General features: G+C 43.9%; 1 protein-coding gene across 2 annotated transcripts in view; it reads right to left on the reverse strand.

Annotated features, from left to right (window-relative positions):
• Window positions 1-2,709, reverse strand: part of dhx37 (DEAH (Asp-Glu-Ala-His) box polypeptide 37) — a 41,871-nt gene extending 39,162 nt beyond the window's left edge. For both annotated transcript variants that reach the window (XM_068005751.1, XM_068005750.1), the window contains exon 1: window positions 2,446-2,709. In XM_068005751.1, the coding sequence (XP_067861852.1) occupies window positions 2,446-2,557 (112 nt within the window). In that variant the 5' untranslated portion in view covers window positions 2,558-2,709. The remainder of the gene's footprint in view (window positions 1-2,445) is intronic.
• Between the last annotated feature and the right edge of the window lie 23,477 nt (window positions 2,710-26,186).

Here is a 26,186-nt window from a genome sequence, read left to right on the forward strand (position 1 = left end):
ACTGCAGCCATGGTGCACCGGTGGTGGAGGGAGTGAATGTTTAAAGTGGTGGATGGGATGGCAATCAAATGGGCTGCTTTGTCCCGGATGGCGTCAAGCTTCTTGAGTGTTGTTGGAGCTTCATTCATCCAGGCAAGTGGAGAGTATTCCATCACACTCCTGACTTGTGCTTTGTACATGGTGGAAAGGCATTGGGGAGTCACTCACCGCAGAATACCCAGCCTCTGACCTGCTCTTGTAGCCACGGTATTTATGTGGCTGGTCCAATTATGTTTCTGGTGACCCCCAGGATGTTGATGGTGGGGGATTCGGCGATGGTAATGCCGTTGAATGTCATGGTGAAGTGGTTAGACTCTCTCTTGTTGGAGATGGTCATTACCTGGCACTTAAGTGGCAAGTAACATTCGCGCCACACATCAGCCCAAGCCTGGATGTTTTCCAGGTCTTGCTGCATGCAGGCACGGGCTGCTTCATTATCTGAGGGATTGCGAATAGAACTGAACAGTGTGCAATCATGAGCGAACAGTCCCACTTCTGACCTTATGATGCAGGGAAGGTCATTGATGAAGCAGCTGAAGATGGTTGGGCCTAGGACACTGCCTTGAGGAACTCCTGCAGCAATGTCCTGGGCTGAGATGATTGGCCTCCAACAACCACTACCATCTTCCTTTGTGCTAGGTATGACATCCAGCCACCCAGTCCATCAATGTTTTTAATACATTGGCTACAGATCATATTGAATGAGTTTATTTTCATTGTATTGGCATACATTAGGTGAAGGTTAAGGGATTGATGGCTATATTTAGTATGATCCCAACTCTACACTGATGACATGTCATTCAGCTACATATCCTTGTCGACAGCAATAACTATTAGAATTATATTTATAGTTAAAAGCACTATATAAATGCAAGTTGTTCTTTATAGTTGAAAGGTTTATTCTTTGATAAGATTTGTAATATAAATTGTCACATCCACATATGTAAGCTGCTTAGGTAGAGAAGATGGTTTCATGGCAGATGACACCAAGATTGGTGGCATTGTGGACAGTGAAGAAGGTTATCTAGGATTGCAACGGGATCTTGATAAATTGGGCCAGTGGCCCGATGAATGGCAGATGGAGTTTAATTTAGATAAATGTGAGGTGATGCATTTTGGTAGATCGAATCGGGCCAGGACCTACTCCGTTAATGGTAGGGCGTTGGGGAGAGTTATAGAACAAAGAGATCTAGGAGTACAGGTTCATAGCTCCTTGAAAGTGGAGTCACAGGTGGATAGGGTGGTGAAGAAGGCATTCAGCATGCTTGGTTTCATTGGTCAGAACATTGAATACAGGAGTTGGGATGTCTTGTTGAAGTTGTACAAGACATTAGTAAGGCCACACTTGGAATACTGTGTACAGTTCTGGTCACCCTATTATAGAAAGGATATTATTAAACTAGAAAGAGTGCAGAAAAGATTTACTAGGATGCTACCGGGACTTGATGGTTTGACTTATAGGGAGAGGTTAGATAGACTGGGACTTTTTTCCCTGGAGAGTAGGAGGTTAAGGGGTGATCTTATAGAAGTCTATAAAATAATGAGGGGCATAGATAAGGTAGATAGTCAAAATCTTTTTCCCAAAGGTAGGGGAGTCTATAACGAGGGGACATAGATTTAAGGTGAGAGGGGAGAGATACAAAAGGGTCCAGAGGGGCAATTTTTTCACTCAAAGGGTGGCGAGTGTCTGGAACGAGCTGCCAGAGGCAGCAGTAGAGGCTGGTACAATTTTGTCTTTTAAAAAGCATTTGGACAGTTACATGGGTAAGATGGGTATAGAGGGATATGGGCCAAGTGCAGGCAATTTGGACTAGCTTAGTGGTATAAACTGGGCGACATGGACATGTTGGGCCGAAGGGCCTGTTTCTATGTTGTAACTTCTATGATATGCACAGGAGACAAAAGGATGCATAATGACAGAAATTGAAGAAATAAGAGACATACAAGGCACAGAGTGTGAGAATAGCTACAGGGGATTAGTTAAGTAGAATGGAAAGTATGAAAAACTGGCAAAGCAGAGCAGGCTCCACTCGTCCAGGAGTCTGCTGAAGGAAACAAATGCAGTCGACGCCGGTGTTCCGACGATTTGGGAGAGAGGGCGGAGGGCTCTTTTCCAAACAACAACAACTTGCTCCTCGTTCCTCCCCCCCAAACAAACTCGGAAATGTCAGCACACCCATCGTACATTGCCAGCACTTGCTGCCAGAGAGAAAATGGGAACTAGAGTTAAGGTTTGAAGTTGTTAAACTCAATGTTAAGACCAGAGGGCTGCAAAGGGCCGAGTGGAAAGACGAGGTGCTGTTCCTCAAGCTGCTATCAAAGAGAGGAGCAGAACTTCTTCAATGGAAATCAAGTCAGAGAGGGTACTTATTCCACCCTTGGGTGAAGCATTTTTTTCATATTCACCTTCCAGTTCAATCTCAACCTTAACACCATCGCTGGATTGTTCTGAAGAGTTTTCCACAGTCTTCACCTGAAGTCGTGCCTTCCAGTTGTGCCTTTTCCTCAATTTACCCATTCTGGAAAATTAACAGAGAAACTCTGATATCTGAAGTAAGGGGGACTGTACACGGTCCAGTTGTGGAGCGAACTCTCCGCCGATCCCAGACTCCAGGCTCCGCTCAAAGCTGTTTTTACTTTTTCATTTAACACACATGTCCCCGCCGGAAGTGTCTGCAGACGCCTCGCAAAATGATTCCGGCTAGAATCCGCTGCCTGAGAAACAGTTCCGGCAAAACCTGCAGCGGGTGAGCATTAACCGCAAGCTACTTTCTAACAGTGTTCCGACAAAAAAAAAAGTGTTAAGCGATTTAGAAAAAGTACTTCTTAATTTTTTTTTTTTTGCACAAGTGTGTAATTTAAAGAAATCTGTCAATAACAAACGGGCACCTTTCCGGCAAAGCCAAGAATAGCCTCCTCTGAAGATTGTGCTACTGAGGAGCTGCTTCAGACAGCTGGAAAAGTTGGCATTTAGTAGGTGCTGTACCACCACAAACTTCAATAATGTGGACTTCTGGCCTGTCTCTCAACATGCCCCCTTTCCTCCCCAGAAACGAACAATTCCCATGCCCAGCACCCCCTGCTGTAAAGATCTGAAGTTAATAAAATCAATGTTAACACCAGGGGACCCCAGAGTGCCCAGTGGAAAGATGAGATAGGGTTTCTGAAACTTGGTTCAAACATGATGTGGAGATGCCGGTGATGGACTGGGGTTGACAATTGTAAACAATTTTACAACACCATTTCCACACCATTCACCCGAGGAAGGAGGAAGCCTCCGAAAGCTTGTGGAATTTAAAATAAATTTGTTGGACTATAACTTGGTGTTGTAAAATTGTTTACAATTGGTTCAAACAGTGTAGGAGGCCAAAGATGGAGAGGTCAGGGTAGGAATGGGGAGGGGGGAATTAAAATGGGGAGCAATAGGAAGGTCATGATCACACAGATAAGAACGAACGAAGGTATTCTGCAAAATATTGGTGGCTCCTCAACATAGAGGAGACCAAAAATACAGTTTACTAGATTAGAGGCAGTAGACATAAAATCTCTGTTACACGGCAAGAGTTTTAGGGGCCCTGTAGAAAGTTGTGGGACGACGTAAATGGATAGGTGTTACATCTGTTGCGGTTGCGTGGGAAAGTGAAGTGAGTTTGGGCAGTCTGAACCAAGTTCCTGGTGGTTGTGAGTCCAAAGAATAAAACAAAAACATATTGTAGGGGGCAGCATAGAGGAAGTTGGACTCTGCATCTAAATTTGCTTTATTCTCACATTGGTGGCCAAAAGTGGAGAGGTGACAGCACTCATAGATTAATACATTAAAAAACGTTTATTAAAGTTTTTATAGCATCTATTGTTACATTTTTAGTCTAGGTATTTTTCTCATATTCATGAGCTGGAGTGTGCCTTTACTGCCCCAAAATATCTAGGTAATCTGTAGCAAGCCCAGGATTTGAGGAGAAAACCCTTGTTAAAGTATTTTGACTACTGTGTGCCCTCACATGATCTTTCTCGACTATGCAAAGTGGTAGAATTAACATTTTGCTACACTGTGGATTGGCTATACATTGCCAAACAGATTTATTAACCAGTAAATGGATAAGTGAACAGTATCAATGACACACTGTAGATTTACGTTTGTTGTATGCTTAACCACCCCCTTCAGAAGATAGGACATAACAATCAGTCACTTCTGCTTTGCTAAACTGCAATACAAACTGGGCCGTACACAAGAGCCATGAAAATTAATATTTACAATGTGGTTTGTTACTAACCATCCATGGCATTGCTCTCTGATGGCTTCAGTGTCAGCTTAGGTTAGTTGATAGCACTCTCACTTCTAAGTTAGAAGGTTGTGGGTTCAAGCCCCACTCCAGGAGTTGAGCACATAATATAGGCTAATACTTCACTGCAGTAGTGAGGGATTGTTGTATTGTCAGAGGTAATATCTTTCAGCAGAGATATTAAACCAAAGCCCTTTCTGCCTGTTCAAGTGGACATAAAAGATCCCATCACACTTTTTGAAGAAGCACAAAGACTGTTCTAATGTCCTGACCAATATTCTGCCCTCAACCAACACCACCAAAACCAGAAAACTGGTCATTTATCTCATTTGCTATTTATGGGACCTTGCTATGTACAAATTGGCTGCTGAAGGTGCCTACGTAACAATAGTAACTGCCATTAAAAAGACTAATTCATTGGGTGCAAAGTGCTTTGAGGACTTAATAATGTGCTATATAAATGCGAGTTTCTTTTTCAGGCAAAGTACTCGACTTGAATAAGACGGGCGGAGAAATACTTTTAAAAAATGACCGCAATGAATGAAATTTACTTGGGTCATTATCCACGGTGCAGGGGGCAGACTCTGCCAGTCAGAAGCCATCCATTGATGTGACTTTCTTCCCTGAAGAGGCCAGCGAGAACTGAATTTAGCAGTATCAAAGCATTGTGACAACTTCCAGCATATTAGGTGTTGAAATGAAGGATCTGTAAGACTATAGATATGTTATTACATTATTCTAATACAGAACAATGACAGAACAGCTAATCTCGACAGAATTGGTTTAAACTGTGTGCTCACAAATCCCGTCTTATCCCCTCAATGAAGCTGGTAATATTGGAGAGGATGAATTTCAATGCCGAAGACATTGTACTGTAAGGATAGGCTCATATAGACTATTAAATAAATAAGCTAGTTGGAGCTAAAACTGTTATTAGGTTAAAACACTTGGCTTTTAAAACACGAGCTTTTGATCACAGCAGGGAAGAGTGTAAGAGAAGGAGATTACTGCAATATAAAAAGGTAATAGGTTCCCTTTACTATAGATCATAATATCAAAGGTTTGTCCGACAACGCTATGGCTCGGGGAAATGCAATGATAGGAAGTAATGGCATGGTGTGACAAGACATGCGCCCCTCATCCCTGTCCAGCAATCTGTTCAAAGCTCTAAGGGTCATAAAACACCTGGTCATGTTGAATCCAGCAGGAACTAGAACATCAAAGAAAAGGGTATAAAAAGAGATACGTTTCACTCAGTAGGAACTTTTTCCAACCTTCAAAACTAGGTAACATGAATAGGCTTGGATAAGCCATGCTCACGATTTCCTCCAGAAGTTCCTTGCACAGATGGTTTTAGACGTAGGGCTAAATGTGCACTATTCTGTATGTAAACAGTAAACGGGTAGTAAGAGGAGGGGTGGGGCCGATTAGGGACCATAAAGGAGATCTACTCATGGAGGCAGATGGCATGGCCGAGGTACTAAATGAGTACTTTACATCTGTCTTTACCAAGGAAGTAGATGCTGCCAGAGTCTCAGTAAAGGAAGATGTAGTTGAGATACTGGATGGGCTAAAAATTGATAAAGGGGAGGTACTAGAAAGGCTAGCTGTACTTAAAGTAGATAAGTTACCCGGTCAGGATGGGATGCATCCTAGGTTGCTGAGGGAAGTAAGGGTGGAAATTGCAGAGGTACTGGCCATAATCTTCCAAACATTCGTAGATACGGGGGTGGTGCCAGAGGACTGGAGAATTGCAAATGTTACAGCCTTGTTCAAAAAAGGGTGTAAGGATAAACCCAGCAACTACAGACCAGTTAGTTTAACCTCGGTGGTGGGGAAAATTTTGGAAACGATAATCTGGGACAGAATTAACAATCACTTGGACAAGTGTGGGTTGATTAGGGAAGGCCTGCACGGATTTGTTCAATGCAGATCGTGTTTAACTAACTTGATAGAGTTTTTTGATGAGGTAACAGAGAGGGTAGATGAGGGCAATGCAGTTGATGTTGTGTATATGGACTTTTAAAAGGCGTTTGATAAAGTGCCGCATAATTGGCTTGTCATCAAGATTGAAGTTCGTGGAATAAAGCGGGCAGTATCAGCATGGATACAAAATTGGCTAGGTAACAGGAAGCAGAGACTAGTGGTGAACGGTTGTTTTTCAGACTGGAGGGAGGTGTACTGTGGTGTTCCCCAGGGGTCGGTACTAGGACCACTGCTTTTCTTGATATATATTAATGACTTGGACTTGGGTGTAGAGGGCATAATTTCAAAATTTGCAGATGACACAAAACTTGGAAGTGCAGTGAACAGTGAGGAGGATAATGATAGACTTCAGAGGATAGTGACAGACTGGTGAAATGGGCGGACACGTGGCAGATGAAATTTAACGCAGAAAAATGCAAAGTGATACATTTTGGTAGGAAGAACGAGGAGAGGCAATATAAACTAGAGGGCACAACTCTAAAAGGGGTGCAGGAACTGAGAGACCTGGGGGTATATGTGCACAAATCGTTGAAGGTGGCAGGGCAGGTTGAGAAAACGGTTAAAAAAGCATACGGGGTCCTGGGCTTTATAAATTGAGACATAGAGTACAAAAGCATGGAAATCATGATGAACCTTTATAAAACATTGGTTCGACCACAACTGGAGTATTGTGTCCAGTTCTGAGCACCACACTTTAGGAAAGATGTGAAGGGCTTTGAGAGAGTGCTGAAAAGATTTATCAGATTGATTCCAGGGATGGGGGACTTTAGTTACGTGGATAGACTGGAGAAGCTGGGGTTGTTCTCCTTGGAACAGAGAAGATTGAGAGGAGATTTGATAGAGGTATTCAAAATCATGAAGGGTCTAGACAAAGTAGATAGAGAGAAACTGTTCCCATTGGTGGAAGGGTCAAGAACCAGAGGACATAGATTTAAGGTGACTGGCAAAAGAACCAAAGTTGACATGAGGAAAAACTTTTTTACACAGTGAGTGGTTAGAATCTGGAATGCACTGCCGGGGGGGTGGTGGAGGCAGATTCAATCATGGCCTTCAAAAGGGAACTGGATAAGTACTTGAAGGGAAAAAGTTTGCAGGGCTACGGGGCTAGGGCAGGGGAGTGGGACTAGCTGGATTGCTCTTGCATAGAACCAGCACGGACTCGATGGCTGAATGACCTCCTTCCATGCTGTAACCTTTCTATGAGTCTTTGATAAACTTACCCAAAACCAGTGCAGGGCTAATTTTAATATGAATATGAGCGAAATAAGTACTTGCTCTTGACAGCATGTTTTACACTAAAATTATACTTGGTATCTAAATATCTAAAATTATACTTGTTGAGACTGGAGATCCAAGAACATTAAAGGTATAAAGGGAGTGCAGACTTTTCTTAAAGCTGCACTCCTCATTTTGGCAGTCCTGAATTTTAAAGTGGTAAACTGCATTAATTTAGAAGGTATGTGCCAAGGAGTGATTTTTTTTTTGGGGGGGGGGGGAGGACGACATTGAAACTATGCTGAGGGCTATTCCATGTGCAGTTTGCACCAATTTATTTGCATTTTGATTTCAAGTGTCAGCGTGAAGCATCTCATGGGAATCCCACTGCATTTGTTTCCTGAAAGAAGAAGAGAAAAAGTAAAGGAGGGATGCCTGGCAGTTCAAGTTGCACAAGTACATTTACTGCACCATCAGCTACCATCTAAGCTGCTTGTATAGGCAGAGGCCTTTCTATCTCAAATTTCTCTGAGGAATAGAATCATAGAAAGGTTACAGCACGGAAGGAGGCCACTCAGCCCATCGAGTCCACGTCAGCTCTATGCTAGAGCAATCCAGCTGGTCCCACTCCCCCGCCCTTTCCCTATAGCCCTGCAAATTTTTTCCTTTCAAATACTTATCCAGTTCCCTTTTGAAGGCAATTATTGAATCTGCCTCCACCACCCCCTCGGGTAGTGCATTCCAGATCCTAACAAATAGTTCATTTGGAGGCAGCACTTCAGTACAGAGGCTATGATTGAGCTGTATCACATGTTTCAAGCAGACTTCCAGTTATGCTCCACCTGGAAAGTCACCAGCGCCACAATACACATCAGAATCCTTCCAGACACCCACACAGAATGTCTCACACATCTGTCGGTTCATCGGTGTATACAAACGGCATTGTAGCCCCAATGCATAAACAGTCACCTGCCTCAAATTGCCCCATCCCTCAACCCCCCCACTTCTTCTGTAGCCGTCATGTCATGTAGCCCGAGTACCTATTCAAAACAACTCATGGGCCAGTAGTTGCGTGGTCCTCCCCCTTCCTAGTCTACTGTCAGCGGCCATGCGCTCTCTTGTTTTGCAAGGAGGGAAGCATAAGTGGAAGTTCACATTGTTTGGGGGAGATACAGAAATCAGTCAGGGCTATGGCGCTGGCAACAATAGAAGTGAGTACGTGGGCATGTGTCATGTGGTTGCATTGATAAGGAAGGAATGTTGAGTGCGGCTTCCCAGGAATGTTGTGAAAGAAGATACAATTGTAAGTAGTTAAATGGACTGGCAGGGTAAGCCCTGGCATGAATGACAGATAGTATGAGGGTTTTGAAAGAGTGTAATTTGCACGTTTACTTTGTTACCACACTCAAGAGAATGCAGTGGTTCTTGGACATGCGTGGACAGAACTTGTGAGGTCTCCAAATTTCTTTCTGACTTGCAGCCATGTTCTATGGGTGCTGCTGTCAAAATTGACACATGCTGCCATCTTCTGCTAGGTGTTTTGCACTATACTTCAGTGAGGTCTGGACCCTTTATTCCAAATGCTGCTTGAGCAGCACCCTCAGGCTCGAATCTGAAAACCTTTGGGCTCTTCCTGTTCCTCCATTGGTTGCTTTCATGCTCTGACTGTAAAGTTAAACAGAATTTGCCTCCACAAGCACTATGGGCTGTAAGCTTGTTGTATTTTGCACCCACAGGGTCGTGAAATCCCCATGTGGGCATTACACATGCCATGACTTCACTTACTAATGTTAATGCAGTGTGCCATGGATGTCCTGCCTCCACCCAAATCAGTGGGTGTGAAGTTTGCAGAAGCTGAGTTTTCTGGTTCAGAAAATCTACACATTCCTGTCGGGGCTCAAAAATTGTAATATTCTCGGGTTCAGGGTCAGTATATCCTCAAAGAAAAATCATAGAAAAGCTAAGTGTCATGCTAAATATTGTTGTAAATAAAATGCAAGGTGGATCATTTTCACATTCACCGTCTGGGGGCTTAATCTAATGGAGTGATTCACCCACCATCGTAGAACCCGCCCGAAATCAATGGCATGAAAATCAGGTGGGCAATTTACTCTGCCAGGTTACTGCCCAGGCGCTGAAAATTATCCCCAAGGTGTTTCCTAAATAGTGCAATCCATTTAACAAGTCAACTTATGCCTCATGTTTCCATCTATGACACAGATACTATTACTTATAATAGTAACAGTGGGAGCCCATCATTATCCTGCCCAGCATCCAGTGACTCTTCTAAGTCTTTGTGTAAAGAGGGCTGCACAGCCTCAGCTGGAATTTTTGCCTGTTAAAGGAAGGGAAATGTTTACACTGCTAAACTGACAACTTGTTGCATTCTTGTTAACATCAGCGCACACTTTATATCGATTCCAGATTTGCTGTTTGTGGGGTTTGGCTGTCCACATGCTTGTCCACATAACAGTGACTGCAGTTCAGAAGTCATTCATTGTTTATGACATGCTTAGGGATGTTCTGGGGACATGATGACGTGCCAAATAAATAAGAACATAAGAAATAGGAGCAGGAGTAGGCCATACTGCCCCTCGAGCCTGCTCCGCCATTCAGTAAGCTGATCTTCTACCTCAACTCTACTTTCCCGCCCTATCCCCATATCCCTTGATTCCCTTAGTGTCCAAAAATCTATCGATCTCAGTCTTAAATATACTCAATGACTGAACATCCACAGCCCTCTGGGGTGGAGAACTCCAAAGATTCATAACCCTCTGAGGGAAGAAATCTTTCCTCATCTTGGTCTTAAGTAGCCGACCCCTTATCCTGAGACTATGATCCCTAGCTCTAGACTCTCCTGCCAAGGGAAACAGCCTCTCAGCATTTACCTTGTCAAGTCCTCTAAGAATTTTATATGTTTCAATGAGATCATCTCTCATTCATCTAAACTCTAGAGAATATAAGCCCATTATACTCAACCTCTCTTCATAGGACAACCCTCTCATCCCAGAAATTAATTGAGTGAACTTTTGTTGCAACCCCTCTAAGGCAAGTATATTCTTCCTTGGGTAAGGAGACCAAAACTGCACACAGTATTCCAGGAGTGGTCTCACCAAAGCCCTATATTATTGCAGCAAGATTTCCTTACTCTTATACTCCAATCCCCTTGCAATAAAGGCTAACATACCATTTGCATTCCTAATTGCTTGCTGTACCTGCATGTTCACTTGTGATCCATGTACAAATTCCTCTGAATACCAACATTTACTAGTCTTTCACCTTTTAAAAAATATTCTGTTCTTCCTACCAATGTGGATAATTTCACATTTCCCCACATTATACTCCATCTGCCACCTTCTTGCCCAATCACTTAACATGTCTAAATCCCTTTGTAGCCTCTTAGCGTCCTCCTCACAACTTACTTTCCCACCCAACTTTGTATTGTCAGCAAACTTGGATATATTACACTCAGTCTCCTCATCTAAATGCTAGTTCAATTGTTCTCAAATGTTAATTTTTACTAAAAAATAAAACCAAGTTAAAAAAATTCAATTTACAAAGCAAAATTACAAAGAAAATGTAGCAGAAGGACTTTCAGCATGACTGGTATTTAATGAAAGCTGACATTAAAAATAAGCTGAGTTGAGGAGTGGGGGAGGGGCGATATCTACATTAAATGACAGTAGTTTGTTAGCCTCTGAAATGTAATCTTTGCATCTCCAGCCACAGATTAATGGCTGCGCCTCTACTTATGCCACAGAAAGAGTTTAGGAATATAAAAATTAAACAAGCGTGTATTCTTCCTGATCAACTGGTTATCTCTTTTAATTGCATCCCTTTGAAGTGGGTTCTAACTGTATAACTATCAATAATGCATGCTTTGACTTGTTCAGTGCGTGCTCTAATGGTAGGTGATCCTTCCTAATGTTTTCCCTTGGTGCACTTAATATTAATTGAATCAATGGAGTTTCTTTTGTCTTTCATCTGTCAGAGTACATTGCAATCAGCATTCTGGCTTTTTTGGAACTGAGACGAGGATTCATGTTTCCTCAAAATGGGAATGACCAAATCATCATCACAGTGGAATTCACACACAGATGCAATGGTATGTTTTTATAGATATAACTGGCAGGATTTGAGATAAGACATTGATTATGGTACTAATTATATTAAAGAGGAGTTAAGCATTACAGTGCAGTTGCTATGTACAGAACAGAATCTGTATTGCTTTCTCTTTTGAGGAATTTCACAAAATACAAAATATGATTAAAATTCAGAGTGCGCCTAATGTTTCGGGTTTCCATGCAGTCCTTCGCCTTCTCGTTCATGCCTCAGCAGGTGTGATCTAATTTACCATTCTTTTCCTTTGTAACTGGATCACTTTTCAGTACAAAATCGAATGAAAATTAAGCATAAACGTTTAAGAGCACCTCAACACAAATTTTGCAGCCTGTAAATATAGAGTGATTTCTAACCAGTCTGTCAGCTTTTTGTCAAAATTGCAGTTATACGATGGGGAAAATTTGTAGATTGATGTGACTTAATATCTACATTTTGCAGCAAGTATTAAGAAAGAAAGTACAGAAAATATTGATATGAACTTGAAAGGGATTAATGAAGGTCAATTTTTATTATGTGTGATTGGAGTTTAGAGCACTTCCATGAGACATTCCACCTTTCAGTGCTGTGCTCTCTGTAAGCAGGCCTCATGTGCCCTACGATTCAGAAGCTGCAGCCCCTTGGATTGTTGCCCCAAGAGCTCTCATACACCCCTTGGGACATACACAGGTCCCAGTTCTCAGTGCTGTCCAAAACGTTAGCCACTAACCATATGTGGCTAATTGGGAAACCAAATCTGGCTAATTGCATTTCTGATTAGTAAATAATAAATGGGTATTAGTCATTGTTGTTAGGCATGTGATCCCAATACTCATATTTGCATATGCATGTATACTTTAACCTTTTTATGCGTTTGTTGGTAAAATGGTAAGACGAAAAGCAGAGGGTGCGGGTATTTTTTGATCTTGTGAATGCTTTACTCCCTTGGTTACTGAATGCTGGTAGATGTTAATTATGTGAATATACACATGAAGTACACTTACTTGTATTGTGTGAATGTATGGAAGGATTTTTCTACTAACATTAGTGCAAGTGGCTAAAAGGGTGTCGCAGTAGCCACACCTGTGGCTAGTTAACAATTTCTATTGGCCAACACTGCGCTAGTGCACCTTACACACTTAGTTTGTTTCTAGTCACTCCAGAAGACGAAAACATGAACACACATGCACAAATTTGTTTCATGCTCCAAATCATGATGGGTTTAGATAAAGTAAATAAAGAGAAACTGTTCCCATTGGTGGAAGGGTCGAGAACCAGAGGACACAGAATTAAGGGGCTCGATTTTCAGACCTCCCAGCCGGCAGGTTCGTGGCAGGGAGGCTCCAAAAATCGGGGATTCCCGGGGCGGGTCTGGAGCCCGGATCCAACACGCCCACTTCCGGGTTCCCCAGTGACGCGCTTAGATGCGCCGCAGCCCCCGCATGCGGGACTCCCGCCGGCAATTAAAGCTGGTGGGATCCCACTTAAACCACTTAAGTAGATACTCAGGTTGTTTGCAGACCTGATTGACATGATATTTTAGGAGGGGTGGGATTTTCAACTAAACTGAGACTGTTTCCCGTACTGGGGGAAACATTCCCAGTTGAAATGGATGTGTTGCAGCCACCAGCCTGTGGCAGCTGCAAAGGTCCATTTGACAGGTGGGGAGGGGAGACTCATTGCAGGAGGCCAATCTGTCACTTTGGACAAAGTTTGGCCTCCACCACCCTCCTCCTAACAATAAAATTCACAACCTTGCAACCTCAACCCCGGTGTGCAGACACATTTACCTACATCGCTGACCCCCTCAAACGTACATCTTCCGGATTGGGGCCGCCGTAGCTGCAGTCATGACCTCCTTGGAGGACGAACAGCATCACGAGCCTCACCGGCCACGCCGTCCACCTCTAACACGTGGAGCTCCACAACATAGTGCTGTGACACATCCACCTGCACAGCAGGAGGGAGGGCAACCGCAGAGAGAGATGCGTCGCAGAAGGCACTACCCTCACCACAGGGTCTACAGACCGAGGCTCAGCTTCCTGGACCTCTCTGAGCAGCAGTGCACACGGAGACTCAGAGTCACTCGACATGTAGTCGTAGACATCTGCAGCCTCCTTCATGCCGAGCTGCTCCCGACTGGCCCGAGCACCATCTTCTTACCTGTTGCTGTCAAAGTCACTACTGCCCTCAACTTCTCCTCTGGATCCTTCCAGGGTGCCACCAGGGACATGGCCAGCGTTTCTCAGTTGTCTGCACATAAGAGCCCTGCAAACACACCTACACCCAATCTGCAGTGACACAATGGGTGGCATCAGTTGTGGGTCTTCATGGTGATCCTCAGGAAAGGGCATTATTGCACAAACCAGACAAGATTTTCAAAGATGTGGCAGTAGTGGTGATAACAATTTTTATGATTTTTTGCAAAACAAAGGAAAATAAATGAAAAACATGACATTTCGTCTTTCACCCCTGTGCATCCCCTTTGTACTCACAAATCCTTCACCTTACGTTTACGGGAACCCCTACATGGTGCTACCCCTGTGGCTTCATCAGAGGTAGTGGCAGGTTGCTCTTGTCCATGCCCTGACCGATGAGATGCTTTGCGCGGACGCCCTCTGGGTTTCGGTGACCGTGAGGACCCCTCCAAAGACTGCTCCACCTGCACCTGTGCAGGGGCAGACTCGGCCACCTGGAGAGGGGGCAGCATTGCGGGTACTGGTTGAGAAGGGGGCTTTGGGTGAGACGTGGGAGTGCTTTGAGTGGCGTCCCCACTTCCATGTACCCTTTCACCATCATCCCTCTCTTGGCCCAGGCCCACATCACTCCTTCCACTCTGCTGGACGACAGTTTGGAGGACTTGTGTGAAGCCTTGGAAGGCCAGTTGTAAGGTATCTATCAGCCTGTTTAAGGTGGCAGAATGTTGCTCACCCTGAATCCGAACAGCCGTTGTCAGGGCCTGAATGGACTCATTGTTGAGCCGTGCTTGACGCTTGATGGAGGCTAGCCTTTCCTCCATCGCAGACATTCCTGGACCTACCCGCGACACTATCTCAGAGATGCCTTCACGTCCCTGTGACAGTATTCCACTCATGCAGGAGTTGGACTCCTCCATCACCTGCGTGATTGTGGAGAGTGCATGTGGCAACTGTTTCAGTACCTTGGCAATGTGCTGCTGCCCCTCGATGACTCTCCTTTTCACGGCTGGCCCCCAGGGTTCAGCATCTGGGTCCAGCTGAGCAGAGCCTGGAGAAGAGTTCTCCCACTGACGTGTACTCTGCACAGCTGCCCCCGCTACCAGGATCTGCTCGTGCTCACATGTGCGTGGTGACTCGCCATGTGCAACCCCAACTAAGTGAGGACGGGGACCCCCCGTGGTGTGTGCATCTGCGCTGGTGGATGGATGGCTCAGATGTGACGATGGACCCTCAGAGGCCGGCAGGTCCTCTGAGGAATCGCCCTCTACAATCACGGCGGTCGCAGATGGGCCTGCAAGAGAACAGAAAGCAATATTAAGTATGTGGACAGATGTTGAGGTGCTGCAGATGCCAAGTGATGCTAAGATCATTTGCTATCACGAATGCTGAGTGTTAGATTTCTGTCACCAGCTGCTTGTGCGATCCCAGTCTCGGCATCCGTAACGAACAGGCACTCCAGTGTGCGGCTTATCTCGAGTGCCTGCTGCTCCGCATCTGTTAAGGCCACTTGGCGTGGCAGGCCCCCTCCGGTCCTTGCCCTCTCCCGGGCATTCTGGCATCTCTTCTCCTATCAAGGCAAAACACAGAGGCGTGATTGAGTGATGGTTGCATGGTGACCCACTGCATGCATTCGTGTGGGTGGGGTTGAGCATGAGGGAGATGCATGGGAGGGTGCGTGTGAGACATAGCCATGAGATTGTATGAGGATTGGGTTGCGTGGTAGTGTTCGAATGGGAACTGGGGCGGTGAGTACGTGCAGGCAAGGTGAGGATGATAGTTGAGTGGATGTGAGGAGTGATGCGAGAGCGTTGTGGTGGCAGTGCAGAAGGGGTTGTGTGGTGGTGGAGGTGATGTGGAAGACGGAGTGTGCGAGAATGCGTAAGTATACTCACTTTGGCTGACCTGGTTAGGTCATTAAATCTCTTCCTGCACTGCACCCGGGTTCGGGACACATTGCCACTGCTGGAGACCTCCTCGGCCATCTCCAGCCAGGCCTTCTTAGTGGTGGAGGGAGGACACTTCCTCCCATCCGATGGGAAAAAAATTTCCCTCCTCCTCCTCCTCACCCCATTGAGCAGCACCTGGAGTGAGGAGTCAGAAAACCTTGGAGCAGCCTTGCCTCTGGCCTGTTCCATGCTCCTAAATTGGTTGTTTGCTGCGGGAGGAGCTTTGGAGGACTGCCCCTTTAAATAGGGCTCCTCCTGCTGACAGCCTGTGATGCGGCTGCGCAGTGCGCCCGCTGCGCAGGTCTAGGACAGGAAACCTGAAAGCCAAGGTAAGTGCCTTCAATTAGACTGCGATCGCGTGCAGAGCACTCCGAATTCACTGGGCGCGTTACCCACGCGCCCAGTCGACCCCCCGCTGCCAACCCGCCTCCCTCCTAAAATCGAGGCCAAGGTGATTGGCAAAAGAACCAAAGGCGACATGAGGATAAACTTTTTTATGCAGCGAGTGGTTATGACCTGGAATGTGCTGCCTGAAAGGGTGGTGGAAGCAGATTCAATCATGGCTTTCAAAAAGGAATTGAATAAATACTTGAAGGGAAAAAAATTGCAGGGCTACAGGGAAAGAACAGGGGAATGGGACTAACTGGATTGCTCTTACAAAGAGCCGGCAAGGGCTCGATGGGCCAAATAGCCTCCTTCTGTGCTGTAACCATTCTATGATTCCATGAAATTAAGTTGCAAGGTTTATGATAATTTTAACAAGTAACAGCACATACAGAGCAGCACAATTCTACACAGCAATTGGCTACTAACTCCTAGGCCTGAGAAGATGTACTCTGTACAGGGTAAATAGTATAGTCTTTTGCACCACAGGTCTGTCTCTCACTCCAATGCATGCTTCATTACAGTTCCTGGAGATACTCCATGTCACATCCCTCCACCTTGCTTTCTCACCCTCCCAGCAACTCCCCAAGTCCAGAGCTTAGCTATCCAACTTTGTAAGGCAGATCTACGTTTTAATGCCCACACTCAATTGAATTGAGTGTGGGCATTAAAACGTAGATCTGCCTTACAAAGTCTCTGCTCATCGGTCTCTCTTCCGTTACCTGTTCCAAAGTGAATTGTGCACAGAAAAACAAAAGCAAAAAGCTGCAAATGCTGGAAATCAGAAACAAAACCAGAAAATCACATAACTGAAACTGGCTCCCTATCTCAATGGCAGAATAGTGAACATTTTCATGGGTGTGCGATGCTGTCAGTTTCTGAAATCTGGGCCTGATGGAGGAATCCCATGAACCTGCAGTCAGCTGTACTCCTCTGTAAAGCTGTTAGAGTCGTAATGCAATCTAACAGGAAAGGTTCATTTCTAGTGAGCACAGTGCCTCATGTTATTTTCTGTAGCGGATCTGTTCTGCAGTGTTCCATTAGCTCAATGTTAATGAGCCATCATTTAATCTTTCAGGAAATCACTGCCCATTAAAATCAGGCGCTCTGCTCAATGTGAATTTGTTAAGAAAACATGAGACTTGGCAGAAATGATTTTTACTGTTGAGTGGAACTGAGTTTTGGTGATTAATTTGACATTTGACAAAAATATACAATCATGAGTCATATGTGCCTCTTGAATGTTCGCCAGCAAACCAATTCTGAAACCGCCACAAGTTTATGTGACTTCTCAATTATTTTTACAAACCCCTATTCATTTTATTCACAGGCTTCAAGGTGCAAGCTTTGATCGTTTCTGACCAGAAAGGTATCAAACAGGCTGAGATTAGATATGTCTGTATCTGTAAGGTGAATCCCTGATTATCATGATAGGTAATCATTTTACAAGTTAAAAATGGTCTTTGTATATCAAGATGAACCATTGGCAATTTCCGTTGATTTCAGTAAGGGTGTTGCAGACAAAAAAAGTGCAAACTATTGGCACAAAGGCACATGATAATTTGAATGTCAGGAGAAAAAATAACAAAGAGGCTTATGAAGGGCCAGGATGGCATCAAAGCTGCAAAAAACATCATCCTTTTGGCCCTTTACATATGCCTACCTGTGCTGCTCACTACCTCGCAAACCTAGATGGCCAGTTGTATTAGGCATGGATTTCAGTAGCCATGGGCAGGACATTAAGGGCAGTAAAAGACATGGAGGCATCAGAATGACGCTCCCACGTCATCTAATTACTACAGTGCTGCTCCCATCTGTTTGAAGTGAGACCTTCTTCCACCCGACCCGCCAGAAATGCATGTCATGCGCAGACACGGCAGAGACCTGACATTATAGGTCTTGGACCCTCCTTCCTCATCCTAGCACCCCCCTCCCCTCTCTGAAACGGGCACACATTGGACATTGGGCTGAGGGAAATTGGCTCCTTAGGGAGAATCATTTATCGGCCAACAAACTTTTTTTTGTACCCCATCTAGAATGCAAGAGAGATATTAGAAGAGGCTGGTATGGGAGTTATTGATAGGAGAAACAAGAGTTTGTTACAAAAGAGGAAACAGCTTCTTGGAGGGAGTTTTAGCAATGGATCGTAAATAAGCCAAGGATGTAAAGTCCGTCTCTCTTGTTTTTGGACTGTTATACAAGTGAAATGTAGAAGCACAACTATTAACAAATTATACCCTGAACACAGCATGAGTTCATCTGATGCTGAGAGTTTAAAAGAATAATGTACGCTTCCTTCCGTGTCCACTTACAGTCGTGCCTGCTCCTTCAACCAAAGGTTGGATGACCTGAGCCATGAAGCTCTCCATGGCAGAAAATCAGTACTGCTGAGTCACAGGAAGAAGTGATCCAGAAAGTTGCCAGTATCGTAAAATCTAGTTTAAATTTAGTGTAGGTATCGGATAACCACTAGACTAAAACTAAGACCTGGAACCCCTGCCTGGCCTTATCCAAAGCCAGAAACTCTGTCCCAAATTCCAGGAATAGGGCAGGATCATCTGCCTAGCTGCGAGGGCACATCAGCGGCGCCATCAATGCCCAGGCCGATCTGACTCTCTAAGACACAGCCGAGTTTTCCGGAGGACCAAATAAGCCAAACATAATTTTTTTTAAAAACTCTTCGGCTCCAACTGGAGAAGGAAACTATTTATGGCCAGTAGAAAACAAGAAAGAGAAAATTGGGAAAGCATAAATAACAGGATACTGAGATGTCCATTAAAAGAAAGAATGAAAACTGAAAGCCTTAGCCCCCTCGTGCCTAAGGCTGAAACTTGACATTCTCATTGGCATCATCTTTGGTGCTGACACAGATTGTGGAAATAGAAATTTTGCCAATACTACCTAGTTATTGGAATTTCCATTGTAAATAATAAAGGATGCATTGCACTTCCTCTTTCTACACATGCTTGCTTATCACCAAGATAATTTAACAAGTTGTTTTTTCAAATATTACACAGCTCTCTGGAAGACCTCTTTGCACTGTGCTTTTCTGGATTGCAGGTAATCCATGTTCCTTCAAATTGTTTCATTAGTGTTGAGTCTTCTCAATTTACAAAAAAATTCCACTAGTAAATTTATAATGTGCCCTTGCAGTTATCAGGATCCAGTGTGGTCTTCTGAAGGCTGCAATCTGCTCCAGAGCACTAACCATCTTAATGCAGGTGGAGCATTATGAGGTTTGTAATTATTAATATACCAGTTTCTCACAGACAAAAATAAAATTAGATTATTTCTCTTCTTTGTAACTGTTTCTCTGCTTGATTCTACTCTCTAATACATTTTCTCTCCCTCCCTCCCTTCCCCCTCTCTCAGTTTGTCTAATTACCTCCTCTGTTACCAACTCTTACTCACTCCGACTGCTCTCGTCTGACTGCATGTTGAGCACTGAGACCATATTACTCTCTTCCTCCTGTCACCTTCCCCCCCGCCTCCTGACCTTGCTTCTCTTAAAAGTACCCGCTGCTTTCAATTCCTTATTCACACTGCTTTCAGTTTCAAATCAGCTTTTCATAAGGAATTTTATCAAAAGTTTTCTTGACACCACTGTCCATTTGAAAAAGTCAAAGTGGTTAGTCAGGCCCTTCTAAAGCCATGGGGGTTGTTGCTTACAGATAGTCCTCAAGTTTGATCTTGATGATTGATACCATTATTTTGCTGGATATTGATGTTAGATTGGTGGGTCTGTAGTTGGCTGGATTAGATTTGTCTCTTTTTTGGATATGGGTGCTACATTAACTTGTCTCCAATCTAGTAGGACCTTCCAACATTAAGTGACCCTCTCATAATGATTGTCAACATTTCACAAATGTTGTCCCTAGTCTGTCTTAGTACTCTGGGATAGATACAATCTATCCTCGGAGATTTGTTCATTTTGAGTTCTTCAATCCTGTCTGGAACCTCACTCTCGTTAAAAGTCAAAGTCAGTAAATGTGCACAGATTATTTCTGTTGCTGTGATCCAGTAAATACTTCAAGAAAGTATTCATTGGGTTTATTAACTGTTCTCTATTCATGCTCAGTTTCATCCCTATTTGCATTCCTTAAAATTCTCACCTCTTCCCTGACTGTCACCTTGCTATCATGGTACAAGAAGAATTTCTTACTATTATGTTTAGTGTGTGTAGCTGTACTCATTTCCAGTTCCCTCTTTGCCCCTCTAATCATTCTTTTGATATGCTTCTGGAAGTTATCCTGTTATCCTGTAATCTTCCCAGTGCATCCCTTCCCCATCTGTCTGCTGGCTTTATGAAGTTCACTTTTCTTTCTTATTTCCATTTGTCTTGTTGATCCATTTTGGTTCACGTTGAATGAGTGCCTAGTCCAGCCCTTGTACATGTGTCTACTGTTGGGCTGAGCTCAACCATGTTCTCATCCAGTGTCCACTTCTCCAGTAGTAGTCACTGAATAATGCTGAGTTGCTGAAACCTAGACCTCTTTCCAATTCTCCAACCAAGCGGCAGTGTGACCACTTGTTACTCCCCCACCACCAACCGAGATTCTACTTCCTGGTCTATATGGTTTAACTTCTCAAGGTGTAAACCCACTGAGACATCAGGTCAGCAACCGATTCAGATTTACACTCGTATTAGGACTCCAGGGCTTTGATTTTAATGCCCACCCCCCCCCCCCAGCATTAGTCAGGCGATGCGCTTTGCACAAACACACAACTTGACCTCAGTTGAATCTGAGTCTATTTATGAGTTTAGCTCATATAGAAAATATGTATCAATGGTCAGCTTGTTAAAATTGAATCACAGAGAACTTCATCCAGATTTTTAAAATAATTTTGTTAATAATTTAATTTGTTGCCACATTTAGCTAAATCTGAATAAGGAACACAGCAAATATTACAACATAAGCTTTGTCTATACAACCAGCAAATACAAGTCTAAGGAGATATTGGCCACGAGTTTATCTCCGAAGTCCAGGTGCGTTGGGGGTGGGGGGGGCGAAAAAAATCGGGGATTTCCGGAGCAGGAGGGAATCCTGGCTCCAACCTGCTGAAAAACGCGCACGGCCCAGAGCACGCACGCTGCAGGAAGCCGGAAGTCCGGACAGCAATTAAAGCCGGCGGGATGATATTTAAACCCACTTAATGTTGTTAAAATAGTTGAAATGGTGATTTATGTTGTTATTGATGCAGGGAAACGATTTCAACGCTGCCTCAACGTGTTTCCCGTGCTGTGTGAAACACGCCATGGGAAACTGGACTCCTCTATCCTCTGCGTTATTATGGAAAGTGCGCGTGGCATCTGTTCCTGTACCTCACAAATGTGCTGCTGTCCCTCGATTATTCTCCTTTTAAAGTTTGGCCCCTGGGGTTCAGAATCAGCATCCAGCCGAGCAGAGCCTGGAGAGGAGTGTGCCCACTGGTGGCAAGGGCAGACTCTCCACAGCTGCCCCCGCCACCAGTGTCTGCTCATGCTCACTTGTGTGTGGTGACTCACCAGGTGACAACGCAACTAACTGACTACTAGGACCCACCGAGGTGTGAATATTTGCGCTGGTGAATGGCTCACAGATGTGACGGTGCGTCCTCAGAGGCTGGGAGCTCCTCTGAGGAATCACCCTCTCCCATCACTTTGGTCGCTGAAGGGCCTGGAGGAGAACAGAAGGCAATATTAAGAATCATCACTGTTGTACTGTTGCGAAGAGCATACTGAAGTGTTCAACATGCCAATTATTAATAATGTCAATTCATGTTGTGTATGACGAATGTTAAAGTTCTGTCACCAGATGTTTGTGGGGTGCCAGTCTCGGCGTCCCCGACGGACAGGCACTCGACGGTACAGCTGATCTCCAGGGCCTCCGCCTCTGTGAGGACCACTATTTGTGGTGGCCCCCCTCCAGTCCTAGCCCTCTCCCGTGCATTCTGAGCTCTCTTCTCCTAAAAGGGGAGAAAGTACAGACGTGTGAATGAGTGAGGGTGAAGTGGTCAGCCGATGAATGCATTGCTTTGGGTGAGGCTGACTGTGAAAGAGATGCATCACAGGGTATCAGACAGATACATCACATTGGACCAGGATTGGGGTGAATGGTAGTGGTGGGTTCAAAAATGGGGAGTTGAGGAAGTGCTCAGGAAGTGAACATAAGTTGAGGACGAGCCTTAAGTGGGTGTGAGGAGTGATGTGATGGAGTATTCTTGGCAGAGCAGAATGTGAGGGGTGGGGGGGGGTGATGTGCACCACGGAATGCAGGAGAATCAGTAAGTGTACTCACTTTTGCTGACCTAGTTAGGTCATTGAAGCGCTTTCTGCACTGCATCCAAGTGCGGGAGTGTTGCTCCTGCTGGTCACCTCCACAGCCACCTCGAGCCAGGCCATCTTGGTGGCAGAGGCAGGGCGCTTTCTTCTGACCATCGGGTACAATATTTCCCTCCTCCTCCTCATCCCGACCAGCAGCACCTCAAGTGAGGCGTCACTAAATCTTGGAGATGGCTTGCCCCCCTGCTGCTCCATTCTGCCTGATTCCTCCTTTGTGCAGCACAAGCCATTGGTGCAATGGCCCTTTAAATACAGACACTCCAGCTGACAGCAGGTCATGTGGGTGCACAGTCCACCGCGACGCAGCTTTCAGACGGCAAACCCGGAAGCCATGTTAAGGGCCATCAATTAAGTTGCGATCGCGTGGGGAAAGGTCGGGATTTATTTCTCGGGTTTCCTGTGCGCCCATTGACCCCCCCCCCCCACCGCTGCCATCTTGCCGGCATATTAAAATCACGCCCAATGTCTTCATGGAAATGTTTTTGATTTTTTTCAGGGAGGAAGTTGAGTAATGTATCATTTTTATCATTCACAAGTGACACAATGATACATTTCAATCCAATTTACATGAAGACATTTCCCCTTTAAATACAGTATGATCCATATATTTTATAGGCAATTCTAATGCAGTTAAACTTAATGAATACAATCTTTATCATGATGAAATAATTCCCTTATCCAATTACATACAGTTTAAGCAAATCTCACAACTGATATACGTACTGATCCCGTTGGCATAGAAAATGAATACTTCTGTATATTTGTGGTCAGGGAATGAGAGATGAACAGGACATCAGAGAATTGTATTCCCAACTCTTCACCATTGTAGCTTTGAGTTCATTTTCTAAAGGATCTGATAATAAATCCGTTATTTTTGTGTATGAATCAGGCAACTTTTTTAACAATCAAGGAAACATTAGCACTGATGTGATAAGTTTTATATTGTATCAGTAAAAACTTAAGACTAATAAACTAAGATTTACATATCTATCTGTTTGCAGATATCCCCAGAGCACCGCAAGGCTCTAAATGTTGTTCAGTGTCCATAATTTAGCTTGTTGCTAATCTGGCATTAATTATAGCCTATGAGTAAGAATATTTTGGATTACTACCAAACAGATTTAGGAGTCTGATCATGGTTTTGAGTAGTAAACTTGCCATAAGAAAAATTCTGGAACTAATATGGGCTGGGGAGGAGTGGGGGGGGGGGGAATATCTTTTGATATTTGGCCCATGCTTTCCTAAATTGACTTCATTCATGTATTTTATGATATGTTATGGTCATACCATACATTCTGTGATCCCAATCTTGTACCCAAAAAAAAAATTTGAATTTTTGTTTATGGTAAATCACACACTCCTGTTTCTATTTCAGTTCTGTTAAAGACCCAAAATCTCATCTCCATGGCAACGTGTCAGCTACAATTTTAGGTGCGCAGATAGATTTGCTGGTAGGAGACGCTCTTACTCCCTCACAGGTATGTGGAAATACTGTCAGGATTAATCAGATATGTTTCTAATTATACAAGGCTTCATTGTTCCAATAGCTTTTTTAAACCTTGTGCATTGATAAAAATGTTGACCTTCCTTGTCTCAGTACAATGAAAATTGGCAACAAAATTGTTAGCTAATAGTTTAAATACATTTCGTAACATCGTCAGTAGGAAATACTTACTCCGTTAGCATTTTTGTTATATTCTTTACATATATCAGTCCCTTCACCAGTCTAATAACATTCCTCCTGGATATTGCCTCTTACTGTTTTTTAAAATTTATTTTTCTCCCTTTGTTTCCTGAAGCCATTAATTCCATGGATCCTGGTCACCCTCCATTACCTCAATCAAGTGGCAATTATTCATGTGTGAGCCTTTACAATCAGTGTCAGTCAGTTACTTAACAATGGGAGGCATCGCAGTTGAACAAGATCCTGTCCTAAATAAGGAGATAGCTCCCCTGATGACTCACTGGGTAAATGCACCACCTGAATCTTACTGAGCAGGAATTTCCAGGTTTTATCCCTGGTTTGTGCTGTGATAGCTGATCTTAGCCGCAGCAGCTCAAGGGTGCTTTTGTTGATTTTTAAACTGAGACAATGATTTAACTAGGTTGATGTCTTCCTCATACTTTTGGTCACTTCTTGAATCCATTTTGATGAATTTGAAATTGATACTTCAGTTCTCTGTTCGTTATCAAAAGGTGAGAAAATGTCATCTAGTAAAAGAAGCTATATTGAATAAATATGGATAAAGTTAGCCATCATTAAAGGTTTGATGCTGAAGTGAGTAGGAAAATGGCAACCTTTTCCTCCTGGATGCAATTATGCAGCCATAGAAACAAGCTGGATTAGCTGATGAACACATCGATATCATACATGCCAATATCCGCCTTTTATGTGGATAATCAGCATTTGCACTCTGGTGTTATCGCTGCCTACTTCATAATTAGCTCTAAGCTGGTTTCCTGCTGCTCCCCCCACCTGAAAATCCCGGGTTATCCACTCTGCAGAGCTACCCCATCACCCACTGTGGCTGAGTTTCAATGCACACGCTTCTGTTTCTCACGTTATATGTTGTTGAAATAGACAAACAGGTGATGTAAATTGCAAACAAGCCAGCAATGGTCACTTTCCTTTCAGCTGTTGTATGACCCAGCTCCTGCTGTTTGCACATCACAGAGAGTGACTGTGCTGTGGAGGTAGTGACTGAGGCTGCATGCATGGGGACTGCGTGTTTGGGGACTGCATGCATGGGGTGCTGTTATCGCAACTTAGGTTTCTCTGACCTGGATTGAATGTTTCTCGCACATTAAATAAGTAAAGAACTTAAATTTCAACAATTGCAGTGCTTATCTTTAGAAGAGTACGGCCATAGACTTTTACACAATCTCAATTCCAATAGCTTAATTAAATGAACATAATATATCACAGAAACAAAGAGCGTTTTTGAATTGCCTGCTTATTGGGGGCAGTGTCAGTTTTTTGAAGCTGTTTGAGAGATTTCAAGGTTAGCATGTGACATTGGCAGCATTTGTTTTGGCATTTTAAAATGTATTTGTATAGGCCTTGAGATCTGTGACTGGTGTTTGCTAAAACAGTCCAGAATCTAAAAGAGCTTTCAGTGCATCACTGTACTTTCTGCAGAAATCTAATCCAGAAGCTAAAGTAAATCTAAATTGGGTCAGTTTAACAAGTCAATATGTAAGTGCTCATTTTTAATTTGGATTTCTTATAAAGTGGTGGCATTGAGCATTGTACATGGAATCTAACATTGAATCTGACTAGGTGTGGATCCCAGCCAAGATTTCACTGTCAGGTTTGTACGGTCAGCATGTATGTGACATTGGCAGCACGGTAGACTCATGATTAAGGTCAGAGCGAGTGGAGTCAGGGTACAGGTAGCAGAATGGATAGAACCTGGCTACAAAACAGAAAACAGAGAGTAGGGGTTAAGGGTAGCTACTCAGACTGGCAAAAGATGGGAAGTGTGTTCCACAAGGATCAGTGCTGGGACCACTATTGTTCACAAATTACATTAACGATTTGGACTTGGGAATCAGAAGTACAATTTCAAAATTTGCAGATGACACCAAATTGGGGGGTATAGTTAATACTGAGCGATAAAATACAAGAAGACATTAATAAACTTGCAGAATGGGTGTGCAATTGGCAAATGAATTTCAATAGAGATAAGTGTGAGTTGGTGCATTTTGGTAGGAAGGA

The sequence above is a fragment of the Heptranchias perlo genome, chromosome 25 (genome assembly GCF_035084215.1).
Source record: "Heptranchias perlo isolate sHepPer1 chromosome 25, sHepPer1.hap1, whole genome shotgun sequence".
In the NCBI taxonomy this organism is placed as follows: Eukaryota; Metazoa; Chordata; class Chondrichthyes; order Hexanchiformes; family Hexanchidae; genus Heptranchias; species Heptranchias perlo.